The following is a 19,636-nucleotide window of genomic DNA, read 5'->3' as shown; positions in this document are numbered from 1 at the left end:
TGTACACATACTTGTCCCAAGAGTAACACAGGTATAAATTGTAATAGACCATTGCTAGCACAGGCAGCAGAGTGGAGACACAGCTGTGCTGAGTACACACTGGTTTGGAACCGAGGGTTCGTACTCCGCATGACTCAGCCGTGCTTCTGCTTCCCATGCTACCGTGCCTGTATTGCTCTTTATACTCTCACTATCTCCCATCAAGCTACTGCAGGTATGTGTACAGCAGAGGAATCCACACTAAATAGCTGATAGTGTAGACATAGCGTGTGTGCCGCATACACACAGTGCATAAACAGTTTCATTAAAAAGAAGAGAGGTGGCTTCAATTTTAGATCAAAATTAAACCTAGAAAACCAGGCATTTGGAACAAAGTCAGAAAACATGAACTGATCCTTCAGCCACCAGGAATGTATGGGTGTAACTGTGAAAACATGATGACACAGCTCTATTTATTATTTACTATTTTGACAGACCCAGACCAGTGGGGTACAGGAGTCTGGTAGAAGGCAAATATACTGGCCACTGGATGAATAGTTTCCTGTTCCCTGAGTGACCAGAGCAGGGGCTGCCCTAGAGCAATCAGGAACCTGTTAGAACCAGTTAAGACAGGCAAGCTAATCAAGACACCTGGAACCAATTAAGAACTTTCTAGAATCAATTATGGCAGGCAGGCTAATCAGGACACCTGGTTTAAAAAGGACCTCCCATCAGTTAGTAAGGAGGCACACAAGGAGCAGGGAGTGAGAAGGCATGCTGCGGGAGGACTGAAGAGTTCAAGTGTGATCAGGCTTCAGGAGGAAGATCCTGCAGTGAGGATAAAGAAGGGGGAAGGCCATGGGGAAGTAGTCTAGGGAGTTGTAGCTGTCAGGCAGCTGACACAGGGAACATTGTAGACAGCTGCTATCCACAGGGCCCTGGGCTGCAACTCGGTGTAGAGGGCGGGCCTGGGTTCCCCCCATTCCCCCAACTCCTTGTCGGACACAGGAGGAGTTGACCTGGTCTGTGAGAAACACCTGAAGGGAAGGTCTAAATTGGAAAGGGATCTGGCCTGTTCCCGACCCACTAGGTTGGACACAGAGATTGCGGGGATTGTTCTCCATTTCCCCCATGCTGGCCAGTGATGAGGTTAGCTGAGTGGACAGCAGGTTTGAGCCACTAGTAAAAGTGGCCAAACTGAGGGCCGCTGGGAATCTTGGAGGCAAGCAAATCCACCAATAAGCTCAGGACCCACCAAGGCAGAGGAGGAACTTTGTCACACATACGTACAGCTATTCTACTACTACGAAGATGACTCGGTGCTTGGATGAGATCAGCTCATGGATCCAAAAAAAAAAAAAAAAAGTTGAAACTGAATCTGAGCAAAGATGGGTGTGTGTGTCATGCTGATGGGCAGAGCAAAGCACTTGAGTTTGCTTTCATGGTGTGGTCTCCTTTGTTTTAAAGTACACACCACAAACTGGGTCTGTTCAGTCTATAATTTAGGAGTGCTCTTGAATAGCGCTTTCTTGGAGGCTGGCCCAAAACTGTGGAACAAATTCCTACTAGAAATGAGGCCCATCACAAATCTTACCACCTTTTTTGCTCCATGTGCAAGAAGAACTTCTTTCACCTTGTTTAATATAAACACGTAGCAATGTTTTGTTTTGTTTTTAAAAAAGCCACCAACAAAAGAGATTCCCCACCAAAACAAAATGCTACGCTTCATACATCATTCTCTCTTTGGGGAGAGGAGAATCCACATGTGACAGAAGTTAAACAATGTGACTAACAAGCTACTGGAAAACCCTCTGGTATTACAGAGATGAAGACAGTATAAAATCCTATAGAATAGAATAGCAAAATGTGCTTGTCTGGCCTTCATGATTAGTTTTTAACCACAATTTGAGTTAATTCTGCAGTGACCATTTTATGTGATTAACTGAAACCTTTAACACTACTCAAAATTTTGCTGCTTCCAATTTTGAGTTTATCCTTTCAGGCTATGATTTAAACTGCTGTTCTGGATTTGAACTTTTCTCGGTCTTTACACAATTCTGTAATAATACTAGCTAACATGCTGTCCAGCCTGTGTTTTTGTAAGTCTGCTAGTTGAGAAAGGGCAATTTGTGATTTCTCCCTAATCTTTAAGAAAGGCATGTGCCAGGATCCTTGTGATTCACTTTTTCCATCACTAGTTACTTCCCCCTTAGCTCCCAGCTGCTATTTTGTCACCATTCTTATAGCCTTCATTTATTTAGAGATTGTCTATAGTTGTACATTTTCCAAAATAGTTGGAATAGTTATTTCTGGAATAAATGTGTGTGCGCATGCATGGTAGGTGCACGTGGGGGAGTTATACCAAAAATAACTATTCTGCAATAATTATTCCACAAGTGTTTTCCTAAATTTCCAAGGTATAGCCTAACATCTTTTGAATAACAAACATCAGTACGAGCAGCAACACAACTGGTAGGCTAATTGTAAAGTCTATTTACTAATGTTTTTAAAATACTAATTGACATCAAATTGTAGAAAGATTTGTGGTAGGAAGTCAATGGGCCATAGGGCATTTAGCACCTCTGGAAATTTAGGTGACTAATCTTGAATTTAGGAGTAGAACTGGGCAAAAACATTTGGGTGAAACTTTTTTTCTTCTGAAATATCCAGATTCAGGTCAGCCAAGTTGTGTCATGAATTGCTTCAGCAAAAAGAAATTTTGGAAATGCCAGCTTAGATTCACATGGTGGCAGTGCCGGGTGCTCCCCTCACACCCAGCCATCTGCTGGTTAGGATACTCACTTTGGAGCAGGGAATTGAACTAAGGTCTCCCACATTCTAGGTGAGAGCCCTAAGCACAAGAATATTTGGGAATGGGTCCCTCCATTTCTCCAGTTGAAACTGTTCCACTAGCTATGAAATACTACATATTTCAGGTCAGCAAGAGACAGTGCGAATAACTCTATAGCCTGGTGGTTAGGGCACTGGGCTATTGGGTGTAAGGGGTACGCCACCATGGATTTGTGAACCTATGCCTTAATTTCCAAATTTCAATTTCCTTTATTAAAGTGCCCAAAATCAAAATGAAGGTTTTTGCTTGACCCGAAACGAAACAATTCTGACTTTTCGGTTTACTGCAAAATGTTTTTAAAAAAATCAGTTTGGAGTTGATCTGAAACAATTTCTGCCCTCTCCCATTTTTAATAACTGCCAGCAAATGGGAAATTAGTTATTTGCACAGCCTTATTTAGGAGCCTAACTTTAGGCACCCTACCCTTGAAAATTTTATTATGTCTTATATGGTATTTGGTCAAAGTTGATAGTTACACATTTTAGTTAAGTTACATTTTAATTGAAGTACTGTTACATTTTAAAATGCATTTCATGTAACATTACATATTTGTTGAATTCTGTTTGTAGTATATGCAGCCACCGTATATGCTAAATATCAGAGTACTCTTAAGCTGCATTTTGACAAATTCAAGGTATTCCAGCTAAGTTTTGATAACTCTTCAGTGGGTCCCATGCCAATCAGTGGCAAATCACCCACTGATATGATTGGGACTAGGTTTGGGTCTTCTATCTGTTCTTAAATCCTCTGGGCATACTACTTTTGATCTAAAAAGTTGTATATTTTTAAAGCTATATGTATATATTTAAAGCTGAATTTGAGAATAACAAATGGATTTATCAGAAAAAAATAAGAGATTTGATTAACATAGATTGATATTTTTCTAGTACTATGTTTATTGCTAAGTACTGCAGATATTTAAAAAATAATTCAATACTTATTTTAAACTAATTAAGCTTCTCTGTAGCATTCACAGATATAAAGAAATATGGTGAATTAAATAGGAAAGAACTATATTGTAAATCCCCTAGAAATTTAAATTTTGAGTCAGACTTTAATGTATTGTGTGATTTTTTTTTTTTTTCAGAAATTTTTTTTCAGTTTACTACTCTAATTATAAATGTTTAGATGTGCTTTGTCCCTTAATATTTACACTCTGGGTGATTGTTCTGTGAGTGCAGCTGGAATTTGCTCTGAATATAGCCTGGAGGAGATCAATGAAAAGGAACAGAAGAATGTACAGCACAAAGAGGAAAGTGAAAGTGCAGATACCTCTCTTATGACACAAGAGGTTTCTGCCTCCTTCATTTCTACTGATGTACCACTAGATACTGAAAAAAATGATTCTGCTTCATCATCTTCAATTCCTGGCAGTGGCTCTGTAGATAACTTTCAAAGTTTCAAGGAAGAAAAACAAGAAAATATGAGCACAGATGGCAAGTAAGTACTCTTTGTAAGAAAGAAAGGGAGAGAACAAATAAACAAAATCATGAATGCTTTTTCATTGCAAAGAACAGAATAGAGATTTATAAGAAAGTGGCATGAGATTAATATGTCTAAACTCTCATTTCCTTTCTTTTCTAATATAACAAGTTCATTACACAATAGTTAAATGTGGTTAAAAACATAACCACATAAACATTCCAGGCTAGTCTGTTTAGGGCCACTTTTCCTCACTTAATAAATAAAAGGCAGCTATGTTCAGGTTTCACATAGTAATAGAAATTACAATAGATTAAAATGTTCCTTCATTGTTAATTATTATTTAAGCAACAGTCACCTTCATTGAAAAAAGTATGCAAACTAGAAATCAGGACAGTTAGCTGTCACAACAGAAGGGACTGCTACAATATTATGCTGACAATTTTGGGGAGAACAGGAAGAGTGGCCTTCGCTGGATAAATGCTCTCCACTTTTATGGTCATAATTCTCAGTTGTTTTTTATTCATTGTTGTGTTTTCTTGTCTTTTACGCACAGGTTTTATCCATCTATCCTCAGAGAACACTGCTAATTCTCTCTCTTCTTTTACTTAGGAAAGATGTAAATATCTCAGTTTTCTTTAGAATTTTTTCCCTTTCCGATACCTCCTCAGTGTCTGACTTTGCTCTTCAGCCTGTATAATAAACTACTTCACTCAGCCGGCTTCTAACATAAAGTAGTGCCTGCTGGAAATGAAAGCTGATGGGCTAGAGAAGTTCCATAATATTCATTTAATCTACTATTCCTCTGTTCCCCAAGGGATGAAAGTTGGCCATTCTGCCCAATTTAAATTGGGAAAAAAGCTGCTTTTTTTTTTTTTAACACTGTACTGGAGCGAACATCTGTGAGAACTTGTAGCATGCAGTCACCTCCAAAATACTGTGAGGAGTTTTGATGAGAACTGGGCAGGACATGTTTTTCCCATCCCACTAAACTTTTCAAGATTTCAAAAAGTTTCTGTTTGAACATCAAATTGAACCCAAGACCTGTTTCAGTTTTTGGGGGGGGGGGGGGGGGGGAAACAGGGAGAAATAGAGAGAGACTCAACCCAGAAGAGCCAGTAGCCTGGTAGTTACTCACCTGGTGTATGACAGAGGTTTAAATTCCTGGTCTGAAACCTTGGTCTCTCACATCCCGGGTGAGTGGCGTAACAACCAGGCTTTTGGGTATTTTGGAATGGGTCTCTTTCTGACCAGAAATTCCATCCTGCACCTGAGAATCCTGTCCTGATGAAAGTTTAATTGAAATTGGTATTTTTCCATGACAAATTTTGATTCTGACAAAGCAGCATTTTCTGATGGAAAAACTTTTGCTGAAAAATTCCTGACCAATTCTAGTTTTGACTTTGATCTCCACATTCTTTTTAGTCAGTCTGGGGCCAAGAGGGCCTTGCAGAAATCCCTACTCTGTCCTCTACACTATATAATTTTCTTGTTAGCTAACAAAATATCATGTTTTCTCATTGCCACTACTTTTGGTAAGAGGAAGAAAAACTTGTGTTCTACATGGACAAACGTTATGCCTGATTCTCAGCTGTACCAAAGCTCTGCTTAGTGTAGCTTAGGAGATTGGAGTGCCAAAGTGGCTTTAGGACTTCTTGAACTCCCCAATTTCCAGGACTATTGAGGGCCAGTTTGGTCTATTGTGTATTAGAGGTCTGCTCCCAGGTCTGCTCTTAGTTCTGTGAACCTGTGGGCCTTCTGTTTTGAGCATAGAAGAATTATGTATACTTGCAAAATGTATATCATGCATAGTAATATGCCGTGCTCCTATTTCTTTTTTGTTCTTCATGTTAGGATAGTTCTCAAAAGTGTAAGGAAAATATTATCTGTGCTTTTTTAAGAAAGAATTATGCACTGCACAAATTCAGACTTCTGTGGTTTTATGATCGCAAGGTATTCATGTATGGAGTTCAGTTTTTTCCCTTTTGCAGCAACATACTGTATGTACAATGTGATGGACAACATCCAGAAAATTACCTCAACAAAAGAAAAGGAGTACTAGTGGCACCTTAGAGACTAACCAATTTATTTGAGCATAAGCTTTCGTGAGCTTCCACGGAAGCTTATGCTCAAATAAATTGGTTAGCCTCTAAGGTGCCACTAGTACTCCTTTTCTTTTTGCGAATACAGACTAACACGGCTGCTACTCTGAAACCCCTCAACAAAAGAATTAACATTTTGAGCATGATCTTGTGGGATCCTGAACACCTCTTGAGTGGTTTCACTGGAAATTGTGTGCTCATCAACTTGCAGAGGTTACTCGGGGCTATAAATTGGGGGAGAGAATTTTGAAAAAAATTCACGTAGTGTTGCACTAAACAGAAACTGCATATGCACTGTGGTGTGTAAAGTATCATAGCAGCATTTCCTCTTATTTTTTTTTAATAATATCTGTTGAATTTTTCCAGTGTTTGGCAGAAAGATTTGATTATTTTTCTCCATCTGTCTTTGGAGAACGTTGCCAGTTCTCATATATCTTTTCTGTGTGTTTACTGAAATGAGTGATATTAGCATAAATAATGTACTGTGCTGTGTTTTGCAGAGGCCCACACAGTAAGATAGACAGTGCACAAATTACATTTGAAAATGACAAGAAGTTGGGAATATTGGATCCAAACAAAAATTATGGTGAGTTATTCTGACTAATTTTTTACTAAATAAGAAAAATACTTGTAACCAAAGTTGAGAAGAATTTTTGTTTCCAAGTTAATAGAACTTTCATAGTCAAAAGCATCTAAAACCACTTTATGAAGTACAGAAATTTGATACAAATAGAAGCTACTTATGCACATGCATTCAAATGCAGTAGTGTCTTGATACTTGAAAATTGTTCCAAATATAGAAGAAATTGTTCCAGTCCTAGGTTACAGAGTCTCACGACATCAATCTGTGGCTGACATTGTGAAATCACTTTCCGAATGAGTAAGACACTGTGGTTGCTGTAATTTAAAAAATCAAAACAGAAAGAAACCCTTTATTTTACATTGCAAAAGCACACGGATTGTAATTGAACTGCAGTGTGACTCAGGACATAGATTTCCCAGTACATTGCTTAATAGCACTCCCTGGCCAACTAAATTGCACCAACAGGCTCTGAAGGAAATCCTGTTTAGAATAAATCTGCTGGATAGATGGTGTCTTCTATGCTAAACCTTCAGAATGAGAGATTTAAAGTAGACTGGTGCAGCGGAAGAATGATCTCTGTAAAAGAGAGATTATATTGGTCTGAATTATGTTGCTAATCTAGCAACAGGATTTTTTTTTAAAAAAATGATGATGTCAAATGGTATTGGAAGAGCAAAACATTCAAGAAAAAATTCTCATCCCCCAATTAGCTATTTCTGGCTTTACTGGCATGATGAAAAGTTGTATTTCAAGGTTAAAAGCGTCAAATGAAATGACAGGCACCTTGTTTGAAATATACAGGAATGAGAACATCTAACGATGGTAAACTAAATTCCTTAAATCATGTCAGTTGGATTATTTTTAATTGTGGAAGTTGCTATTGCCAGGATGTTTAGATGTAAACCTGAATTTGAGCTTATTTTGTTTTTGAGGTGTTAATGCAAAGATTTAGTTATCCAGTACACATGTAGTAAACTTTACTTTTAGATTATTGTTAACAAACAGAAGAGGATCCATCATTCATGTGTGTAGTATAAAAAAAAGTTGGCCATAGTGGTTTCATTGTGTATGTAAGATCTGAAGGACTGCAACACCCTTTTGATTTATCAGCCCATAATGGGTCCTTCAGAGACGATCAGAGCTTCTCTACACTAATGCGCAGGGTTGATCTAAGATACACAACTTCAGCTACGTGAATAGCGTAGCTGAAGTCGACGTAATTAGATCTACTTACCTCGGTGTCTTCACTGCGGTAAGTTGACAGCCGATTCTCTCCCATCGACTCCGCTTGTGCTCCTCGTTCTGTGGAGTACCGGAGTCGACGGGAGAGCACTCAGTGGTCGATGTATCACGTCTAGTATAGATGCGATAAATCGACCCCTGCTGGATTGATTGCTGTCCGCCAATCCGGTGGATAGTATAGACAAGCCTCCAGACTTACAGTGTATGTTGCACTAGATGGATGAAATTAATGGTTTTGTGAACTTGATGAAATAATTGCCAGTTATGCACCCGAGATTGCTGAAGTACTATTGATTTTCTGAAACGGTTAAAGATTTTCTCACATGTGTGTGAACATAGAGGATCTGTTGTTAGTCATGAATTCATTTTGTGAATCTGGTGAAGACAACATTGGTGCGTTCCTGCAAATATTCATTAACTATTTGATTATAAAGAAAATGAAACGACCAAAGTGATGTTCAGTTAAACTGTGTTTTGTTTGTGTTGCAAGTTATTTGTAAATCATTTCATGAATCTGACTGTGAAACTATGAACAAAATCTATTAAATTAAACTTTTCTTGTTCCCATTGTAATCCATTGTTGCATTACATTGTTTAGAACAATGTAGAATATCCCAATAATGGTTTCTAATATGTTAATTTTTGAGTTTATCACAAATATCCTGTTTGAGAGGAAAATCAAGTTTAATTACAAAACTGCATTATGACATTGTGTTTGTGGAAATATGTTGTTTTGTAGGGAAGCAAAGGCCCTTCCACAGTTCTAGAAATGAATCATTCATTCCCCTAGAACCCATTACTTTCAAGATTTCATGAACCCATTACTTTATCCTTGTAGTGTAACAAATACACACAATAAATTTTGCAAATATATAATCTTAAATAGTTGCACTCCTTCAGATACATGATTGAGTGTTTTTATTAATCCAATCTACTTTGTTTTTTCATATTTATAATTCAAATAATTTAAAACTAGTAAACCTCTATTTTTAATACACACATAAAATACATCAGGGAGAGACATTTATTTTAAAAAAATCATTTGAACTTAGGATAATTAATTTTATAGTAATGTGTTTTAAAGTGAATTTTGGAAAGGTTCAGATGTGATTCATATCCCCAAAATTTAAGACAGGTCACTTTAATATACACTCCTGGAAGAACAGATATGCAGTAATTGTGTTGCTCAAATATTTTTAACTGCATCAGTGCTGAAATGCTAGAAACATCTGGCAAATCACATCTTTTTATGTGAAGGAATATAGTAGGTACACAAACAGCAGAGACACGGGACCAAACAAGAATTGCAGGATATAATCTTGAATAGTCCTTACCAGTTTGTAGACCATGAGCTATACCTTATATACAATGGAATGAAATGCAGACATCCTTCGTGCCCCAAAACCTTAAGTGGTCCCTAAACAGGCTTGGCCGTCTGGTCTATCCATGACACCAACAGCCTCAGTGGGTAGTATTACTACAGTATTTTTCATTAAAAAATATTAAATTGGAAAAATTACCAGTACTAATCAAGCTAAAATATCTTTCTAGTGTCTTGAAAGGGTATAATAAAAGAGAGTTTATTATTTCTAAGGAACCATTTCTAATGGTAAAAGAAAATGGGGGTATCGGGCTTCATGATTTAAACAAAAAAGTCAGGCTGTTTGATATTCATATTAGTTGAGAAATATATTTTTTCTTTTAAAGATCATAATGGCACAAGATTCCTTCCAGCAACCATAGGAGAAAAAGAAAATCGACGTAAGATGGGAGACATTAATACAGCAGATGTCAGAGAAGAAAATAAGCTTGAAGTTGAGAGACTATCAAACTGCCAAGAGTATAAAAATGCCATCTCTATAAATCAGAATGATAATCCTCAAGTGAATCTAGGAATACACGATCAGAAGCTAATTCAAACTAACATGGAGATAGTAAAAACTCAGGATGTTGCAATTCAGACAACTCCATCTGATAATAGTTTTGGCAGGACTACACTAAGTGAAATGATTGTCCTTCAAGATTGTGAGTCATCCACCTTCAAAGGAGTAGCCCACATGCAGAATTTAGATAGGGACAGTCCATCTTTGCAGTTGATGAACAAGGTGCAAGAGTCTGTAGAGGTTTCAACAGAATTCAACCATCAGAGACAAGACGCTGCGGATGACAAAGCAATTCCCATACAAAATCAAAGTAATATATATGAGAATGATAGTAGTTTTACCCCATCAGAGAGAGCTCCAAAAAGTGCAATTAATTCTCCTATTAAAAATTACCCACTTTATAGACCAGACTTCAAACCTAAACCTAAACCCTCTAATGAAATTACAAGAGAATATATTCCCAAAATTGGAATGACTACTTATAAAATAGTGCCTCCAAAATCTTTGGAAATATTGAAAGGTGGTGAGTCAGATGCTATGTCAGCCATTAAGGATCAGATTGGTGTCACCTTGGAAATGTCCCCACAGTCAGAGAATTCAAAAGAATTTGGAGTGCAAACTGAAATTCTTAGGGTTTCAAAAAGCACAAGTCAGTCAGAGTCTGTTTTAAAATATGAACCTGCTTTGGCAGTGAATGACCAGCTGCACAAAACTAACAGCATTACTGACAGTGTCTCAACTTCTGAAATTGGGATTACTACTGAAAGCAAGCACATAGAAACAGAGGCTTCCAAACCCAATCTAGGTAATGGCATGACTCCATTGATGCTAAACTCAGGTAACACAAATTCTTCACCTGAGACTCAAGAAAAATCAAGTGTTTTCAGTCCTACAACGAAACCTAGTTCTTTTTACTTACAGATGCAAAGAAGGGCTTCAGGTCATTATGTAACATCTGCAATTGCCAGAAGTGTCAGTGCTGCTACAAGTCCTACTCAAAGAGAGGCTACAAATACAGAGAGAGAAAAAAATTTGACGGCATCAGATCAATCTTTTTTTCCTTTACATAAAACATATAATTTCCCTGCTGAATTAGATGAAGAAAAGGTTGATAATGAGAAAAAAATTGACACTTTTACTTCTGTCAAAACTGCTAAACCTTTGAGTTTCCCCTCCTGTCAGCCAGCAACATTGAACTTAAGAACTCTTAGAACTTTTGCAGTTCCAAAACCATATTCCAGTTCTAGGCCATCCCCCTTTGCTCTTGCTGTCTCATCGGCAATCAAAAGATCACAGTCATTCAGTAAACCACATACCATCAGTAGCCAGCCATCAAAAGAGGAATCTCCTGTTGAACTATCCTCAGCACCTTCCACAGGAGATGTGAAGAACCAATTTTTACAGACCTTAACAGGAGGTTCACAACATAGTATGATGGATAAGGTACATTTTACAAAATTTAATATTTCTTGAACATTAATCATTATATATTTCACAGAAGAGTGAGATTCACTCTGTCCCTTCTTTGAATAGTTCATAAATATTAGTAAGCTTTGGATTAATAGCATATAAACATCTAGTGGGTGCATTCTGCTGTAACAGCACCATATACAACATTTCAATGGAATATAGGAAAAAGAAGTAATCTTGTCTTGTACGGACTTTATAGAGGACACTTATATTAAATGAAATTTTTCAGCAAAATTGAAAATGCTGAGAAATAATTTTGTCTTACCATAATTAATAATGTCTCAAACTTGTAAGCAAAGAAAAAATAACTGGATCTGGTTTATCTATGCATACCTATTTTCATATGCAGAGTTGTTGATTTTGTTTTTTAAAAAGTACCATGCGTAAAACTAGTTTTTACTTACTTAATTTTTGAGTGATGTCCCAGAATAATCGTTTGAGGGACACTGAAACAGGATATCTGTAAGGATGCTGATTATCTTCTGGTATTCCTAGCACAAGTCAACAGTATTATGTAACCTGACTGGCATCCAGGGATTGAATTGGAAAAGTAGAGTTAGTGGAACTCTTCAAAAGTTTGCCCTGTATAATGTCTATCACTTTAGATGCTACAGTGAGATGCTAATGTTGATAGATTGTGCAGATATTCAAAGTAGGATCATGCATGCTTCCTGGGATCAGCTCCCTTACGGAATCAAATGTCCTATTTGTACACGTTGGACTTGGGTACTCTTGAGTGGCGGGGAGAGAGCAGTGGTCCTCTCCCAAGTCTACCCACTTGTGGCCCCAAAATGAGCTGTTACTAAGAGTAAATTGTGTAGCTCATCATAGTATGTTTTTTTAAAATGTTTTAATGAGTAATTAAATATTTATCAACATTGACATTTAAAGTATCATAATTGGGCTGTAACACCTACTCAGATGAATGGGGAAGTTCATACATTTGAGCTGTTATTTCATGTATTCTGCAAATTCAGGCAGATGTCACTGCTTCAGTTGCATCCAGTTCGCATTTAGAAGGTTTTTTGTTTTGTTTTGTTTTGCAACAATAAAAGCTATATTTGCATATAGTAAAAGCTGAGATTTCAGACAGCAACTGGGCAGCTTGGGAGGGGCATCTATACTATGCAGTGGCCTAATTCTAGCCCTGCTGGCATCTGTATTTTTGTATGATTAAGTTGAGAGTATGAATTCAGTTCTGTGTGAATATTCCTGGAAATCTTATACCATTCATCCTGTGGTAAAGCAGAATCTGTCTATTTCCTAAGGCTTTTGTAGTCCTAATAAGGAACTTGCAGGCATAGAAATAAATTTGTTTGATATTAATTAAACTACGTGAGATGATTATGTGGAGAATTTTATAGACATCTTGGGGAGAAAATTCCCCATATTTAACAGTAAAAAAGTTCCTTAAATCCCTTCCGGCCTATAACTTGTTCAAAACCAAGGTATAATTCCCAGATGCTATTTTATGGCATCCTCAGCTGGGTGCTATCACATCACATCATAAATTACTTGCAAAGTGAATGTACAAAATGAAGGCTGTTCCCTGAAATCTTGCATGAAGCAAAATGAGGATACAGTGCTGTAATATTTGGCCAGACTGCTTCAGATATCCATTTATGACCTCACTCAAATAAAATGCTTTGATTTTTTTTCCCTAATAGAAAAGTAATTGTACAAACAATGAACAAAACAGCCAGGTGCAATCTTCAGCTGACCACCCAACTTCTGTTTTTGAGAGAGAAACTGCTTTAACGTTCCAGAGCTCTGACCCAGAACGGATCCACCAGAGTCTGCTGGCTGCTATCCGCTCTGGAGAAGGTGCTGCCAAATTAAAAAGGGTGAGTTTTCATCATCACATCAGTAACAATGGACTTACAGTGCTTATTTCAAAATTACCAAATTAATACCTAAAAGCAATCAGTCCTGGTACTAATCATGACAAGGAGTCTCCTGAAAGTGTGTTTTTAGTTGTACCAAAGCAGATTTGTAAATGTACCTGCAAGAAGCTTGTGCTGTCATTTTTTCAAATAGAGAAAATATTATGTTTCTGAAATACATTTTATATTAAAAATTATTAAGGCTCCACTTTAGCAAAACACATAAGCATATGCTTATTTCTGTTTAGCAAAGCACTCAGACATATGTATCTATTTAAATGCTTTGCTGAACAGGGATGGTTTTAAGCACAAGAGCTAAATCGGCCACAACCTTCTGCCAAAAGTACACATGCAGAAGTTGTAAAGATTAATTTCCTGTTGATTGTTGATACTATAGACACACTTAATTCTTTTTATATTTTAAAACTTGTGTCTGCTTTTTGGTTTCATTAGCCAGAACAATCTTATTTTTCATACAGTGTTTGTAAGTGTTTTGTGGCCAGTGATTCCGGAGAGAATTAAGTATGCATCTTACTGCAAGAAGTGCTGATATTTTCCTGTTTCTAGAATGCAACGCTATGTAAGAAAAATGATCCCTTAAATGGAAACCACAATAGTTAATCAAGAAAAATATTATGAGTAGTTGTAATTCATTCTATTTGTGGGCTGAGATATTATAGTAATATATACTTAGTAAATGCTTTAAATAATTAGGAAACATGGAAATAATATAAAAAAAACACCAATGTAAAGGATAAAATCATGAATTAGCCTGCTCTATTCTTGAATACTCAAATGACTGGAGATAAATGGCTTGCTTAAAGCATGGTTCTTTTTTATTGTTACCATGAACAATCTGACACCTCAGAAGAACATTCTTTTTAAATTATTTTGCAGAATAAATATACTGTGTTTTTAATAAGTCAGATCATTCCATAGTTTCAATTTATATTTCCCTCAGTTAGATGATATTTGCAGATCTACCTTTTACAACAGTATTGTTAATTAGAAACCTTTAAAAATACTGTGGCTTGATTTGATAGACATTCTCATTTGTATCTTTCTGTCCTGAACCCCAGTTTTTTGTCTTCCACCGGCGTGCTGAAGTATGACCTATTACTGCAGAACCCTGTCTCTTTTGAAGATTCAGAGCTTTGTTACCCACTTACCCAACCCCTCCAAAAAATCCCTATTGCGAAGCAATTATTTTATAGAAGTCTTTGATTCCTTAGAACCATATTCAGGAGAACATGGCTTCTGTGGGTTCTGTATTTTGACACCTAAACATCTTATATTACATGGAAAACCTCTCTCTTAACAGAAGTATGGCAATGGAATAGCATCTTTGAGTTTCCCAGGCCCCCCTTCTTCTTCACACAGATTGAATAGTCCTGCTTCCTCAGAATGGTCACAAGTGGAAAGTCAGCATGATCGGTCAGTCAGTCCAGTGTGCTGTCAAGGTGGTGCACAGTTAGAAGCTGTATTGCAGTGAACTAGTTGTCAGCCACTTACAAATCATTTAAGGACAGTGGATGAGATTAATCAAACATTGAATCTTTTGGAGACTTGATGAAGGTTGGATCTATCTGATGTACAAGAAACATGCCTGCTTTTTATTATGTAGCTTTCTGATTATTGTTACATAGTTGCATTGTGAACCATATTGAAACTGAAAATACAGTGTTTAAAAAAAGTGGATAAAATATGAAAATATCAAAAATATCTAAAACCTGTTTGCAATACTTGCCATAATGCCTGATAACTTCTTTGAAAAAATAAGATTGATAAAGTGCTCTTCAGAATTTAAGAAACACATCAAGCATAGCTGGAAAGCTGGAAAAAGGTTAGCAAGGAGTTCCATAACTTTTTGATTTTCAGTACTTTCCTTGGCTAACTTTGTACAAGTAGAGAAGTTTTGACACTCCCTGCCCGAGGAGTTGACAATCTAAAGGACAGAAAAATATAAACAAGAGTCTTTCAGAATAACTGAATTTGAAAGTTTTTCTAGAATAGTGGAATATTGAAATGGAGCAGCATTTTTATGGACCTTGTAAAAGATGTGTGTTTTCAGGGAGGACTTGAAGGATGGAGTGAAGGAACCTAAAGCATTCTACAGCATGGGGGCCTGGGAGGATTTCATGAAGTCTGTTCAAATATAGGGGCACTTGAAACTCCAAATGTGTAAAATGCTAATCACTGCACTGTTTTCTTTGTAACTAATAAAGGGGAGGTGACATATGACGCGGTGGGGGGGGCATGGGGAGAGAAATTGTGGCATCAACTTTATTTTTAGGCTGTTGTGCTGATGAATTGAGGCAATGTTTTTATTAAAAGCTTAAAATTGAGAACAGGGCATATTGTAACCAATGGAAAAATAACATGCCTTTGTCAGCAGGGTATAAGTATCCAGATAGTCAGTGATCCTGGTTGGGAAGGGCATTTTAGGTGAATTAACTCATAGCTTCCATTAACTGGTTCTATGAGTGCTGACTGGCTACTATTTGGTCCTATTGAATTGGGTAAAAGGTCTGTCGGGTGCTTGCCATCCCCCTTCCCTGATGCAGCTCTGTAAGGGTGGCATTCAAGAAACCAGACAAAAATACTACCATGGCTAGCCAAGTCTTTTTTCTTCTTTTTCCTTAATAACTTGCCAGAGTGTAGAGCCAAGATCTGTGGCCTTTTGTGCTGTGGATCTTTTCTGTTGAATGGAGCCTTCAGTAATTACTAATCTAAATGGGTCAAATGAGGTTGTTTTTAAACAATTTTTCTCTCTTCAGAATATTTTCATTGTGCTAGTAAACTCTGTTCAAGATCTTTTCAGTGGTATCTAATCTTAGGGCCTGATTTTTAGGATCACAGAGCACGCACAGCTCCCCCAACTTCATTTGGAGTTTGTGGTGTATTCAGCACTGTTGGGGAAAAAAAAGGCCCTACATGTCTTAAATTAACAGGTTTATCACCTAGTAAAACTTTACCACTCAGTAAAAAATTCATTGCAGTATCACAGAACACACTTAAATCGAGAATTATATCTGGAATCAGTTCTAATGTGTACTTGACTAAAAGAAGATGTGGATGTATTCACTGAATAGATTGCTTTTCACATTTTTTTTGAGATGGCAGCAGAGCTCCAGACACAGTCAATAATTGTATTAAGTGTGCAGTTTGTGAAGAGTTGTTTCACCCTTATTGCTGACCAAAGTGTATATGCTGTGGAAGTAGTAAATATCTGGTTTCGTAATTTATAACTTGATTGAACTTCAAAAAAACGATTGCTGCATTTGTAAGCTAGTAGTGAATAAAATATTACAGGGAAAAATTCATTAAAATTGGACAAATATTTCTATTTCAGCAGCGTGATGATGATTTTCTTTTCTCCTAGGTTTCTGCTCCATCAAATACTGTATCTGTCAATGGAAGATCCAGGCTCAGTCACTCATTTTCCACAGAAGAAAAATACAACCATTAGACATTATACCAAATATTTTTGCACTTTAGTATCATTGCCTAGGCTAAATTAATACTAACTGCAAATTTTTGCAAATGTAAATGCAGGTGTATGTCACTATACATTGTTAATTAAAATATAGGAATTTCATGCTGGATCTCTTAATTCCTGGGGAAGGTTTATTAGAATATGTAATTTATAGTAATATTTTTGCCTTTTTTGTAAAAGCTGAAAATGCTGCTTCAGAACTTTAAGATGAGGTGCAGATGAGTTTCATTTTCGTTTAAATGAAAATCAAATGTTGATTAATTTTGTACTGTTAAGACTGAATGACATGTAGCAACATGCTGAAAAATACCGATTTAGAGGAGTCTGAGAATTTCAGATTTTTAAGTTTATAATTGTATAATACTAATGTTAAATTGTGAGTTTAAATATACATCTGCCACTTGTTGCCTCAATGTTATTTTGTTAAATTAAATATTGTAATTAGCAGAAAATCTTAATTATATTCAATGAAGCACACTCTAGAATTTCATAGCAAATGGGTGTGTTTTCCTTTCTTCAGCTAAGAGTTGGAATCGATACCATTTGGCTTTTACTCTCCTTAACTTTTTTCCTAATAGCACAACAAACATCAGTACAAAAATGATCTGAAGTTTTTCATACTATTTTAATATTTTCTTTACACTAATATTATTTGGCTTTTCTCATTTTGCTCTATAACAAGTAATTTTTGTGAATAGCTTTTTTTCATAATATTCGGATAAGCAATATGTACCAGATACCTTTTTAAATATTGTCATCGACAGGTAGAAACAATGGTAGGGAAGAAAAAATCCAGTTTTGATATTTAGTGAAAGAGAAATAAAAGAAATGTGCTCACATGAAATATAACTAAAAAGATCCTAAAATGCTTTGAAATTATTCATAAACAGTTTATTATAGTCTTAAATCAGCACAATAATGGGAAAACAAAGCACATTATACAAAAGTCTGTATTTATAGAATAAGCATTTGCTACTGAAATAGAAAAGAGGTGAAGCTGGAACACTATATAAAAAGAAATGCCTAATAATAGATACAGTGTTTATCAGTTTTTTTCTTTTCAAGATGATACTTTTTTAGGGGAAAATGGGATTATAGTGATGATTTAAAAAAACTGGATTGTAGATATCTGCTGCAAATATTGAGATATTTGCCATTTTCTAAAATATTTCATGTTGGGTTTTGGTTGAATAAAAGTAATTGTGTTTAGTTTTAGTCTTTAACAATATTTATTTTGTGTTATAGAAACCATTTGTAACATTCAGTGGTATTTTAATTGCACAAATTGGTTTATAATTGCTCATTTAAGAAAAGGTTTATTTTGAAGAATGGCATACTGCCGGTGTTTTTTGTGCAATAATCTGGGATCAATGTACATTACTTTCACTAGTTGGGAGTGGTCACAAGTAAAACTATATTAAAGTTGTAACAATGATTAAACACCTAAGACTGTCCTAGTAAACAGTAATTCTTAAATACTAAAGCAATGAATATTTATTCGCACAATCCTGTTGTCTCATACATTCTGTTTTTACCCCGAAATCCACTGATAAAATGTATCCCTCTTTTTTTCCCCCCCACTTAAGAATAGATCCCAAATTTTGAATGGGAAACAAATAAATAATCAGTTGAGGTTTCAGCAGATCTTTCCAAATGGCTGCTTCATAGATCACAGGAAAAATGGTGGCATCTATAACAGGGGAACAATCTTTTCTCTTTCATGCTTAGCTTTTCTAGATGTCACTGTGTCTTTAGAGATATATTTAGAAAATATAACCAGCTATAGTTTTATAGAATAAAACTAGTTCTCCTAGTGACCCTCAGCTTTGCTGTACTGTATTCTGATTTATAATGTGCTGATTGCACTATTAAAGGAATCCCCTTCCATCTGCACCTGGATTTTTAACATTTCAGTTTTCTTTCAAGTAATAGTTTACTGCCAAAATATTAGTAAAGCTACCTCATATGACTAATTCAATTTCACACATGGTGACTTTAGACTATCTGACCTTTCACAAGTTGGTACCTGTGGAGCCTAATTCTTCTGAGTCAGGAGGAAAGATCAACTTGCATTCTTCACCTGCTGACTTTACCCTTGGCTTTGACTGCACCACTACTGTATAATCCCCTTGTAAAGGTTCGGACTCACCCCTGCGGTGCCTCCTGCTGGTAGTCATTGGGAATTAGCTCGTCCAGCCCCGAAGCACCCTCTGCAGGCCAGTGATCTGCCTTACCTCCGGCCCCCGTGTCTCTCCGAGAATCTGGTGCCCCTTTCTCTGGGGTGCTGCCCCCCCTGGCAGTATCCCCACACTCTCGGGTTCTGGGTCTCCCCACCCAGTGGAACCCCCACCCTCTAACCCCACCTCGCCTCAGTCTGGGCTACTGCCAGTCCCCACTTAACCCCTTATATCGGGGGCAGACTGCAGGTATATGCCACTCATCACTGGCAAGGGGGTTTTGGACCTGCTACCTCTGCTTACTCATGGGCTGCCCCTCTGCAACCCTGCACCTATTTGGCCTGTAGTCAGGCCTGCAGCCTGAGGCTTTCAAGGCAGGAGCTCCCAGCTCCTCTGGCCCTTCCCCAGCCCAGCTCCAATCTAGGTGTCCTGCTCGGCACCTTGCAGCCCAGCCCAGCCCAGCCCTTCTCCCTCTCCCTCTCCAGGCAGTGGGAGACTGATTGGGCTCCTGGCTCACAGCCTCTTACAGGGGCCAGCTGGGCCTGATT

General features: G+C 37.1%; 1 protein-coding gene across 5 annotated transcripts in view; it reads left to right on the top strand.

Annotated features, from left to right (window-relative positions):
* Positions 1-18,755, top strand: part of COBLL1 (cordon-bleu WH2 repeat protein like 1) — a 121,680-nt gene extending 102,925 nt beyond the window's left edge. For 2 of the 5 annotated variants that reach the window (XM_073305655.1, XM_073305656.1), the window contains exons 12-16: positions 4,012-4,270; positions 6,855-6,940; positions 9,887-11,505; positions 13,200-13,376; positions 16,798-18,753. In XM_073305655.1, the coding sequence (XP_073161756.1) occupies positions 4,012-4,270; positions 6,855-6,940; positions 9,887-11,505; positions 13,200-13,376; positions 16,798-16,884 (2,228 nt within the window). In that variant the 3' untranslated portion in view covers positions 16,885-18,753. Of the gene's footprint in view, positions 1-4,011; positions 4,271-6,854; positions 6,941-9,886; positions 11,506-13,199; positions 13,377-16,797 lie in introns of all 5 variants that reach the window. The other 3 variants (XM_073305658.1, XM_073305659.1, XM_073305654.1) reach the window with 2 other exon arrangements.
* The last annotated feature ends 881 nt before the right edge of the window (positions 18,756-19,636 follow it).

This window comes from Lepidochelys kempii, chromosome 11 (genome assembly GCF_965140265.1).
Source record: "Lepidochelys kempii isolate rLepKem1 chromosome 11, rLepKem1.hap2, whole genome shotgun sequence".
NCBI lineage: Eukaryota > Metazoa > Chordata > Testudines > Cheloniidae > Lepidochelys > Lepidochelys kempii.
The sequence above is the reverse complement of the archived record's forward strand: the minus strand, read 5'-3'. Positions and strand labels throughout refer to the sequence as shown.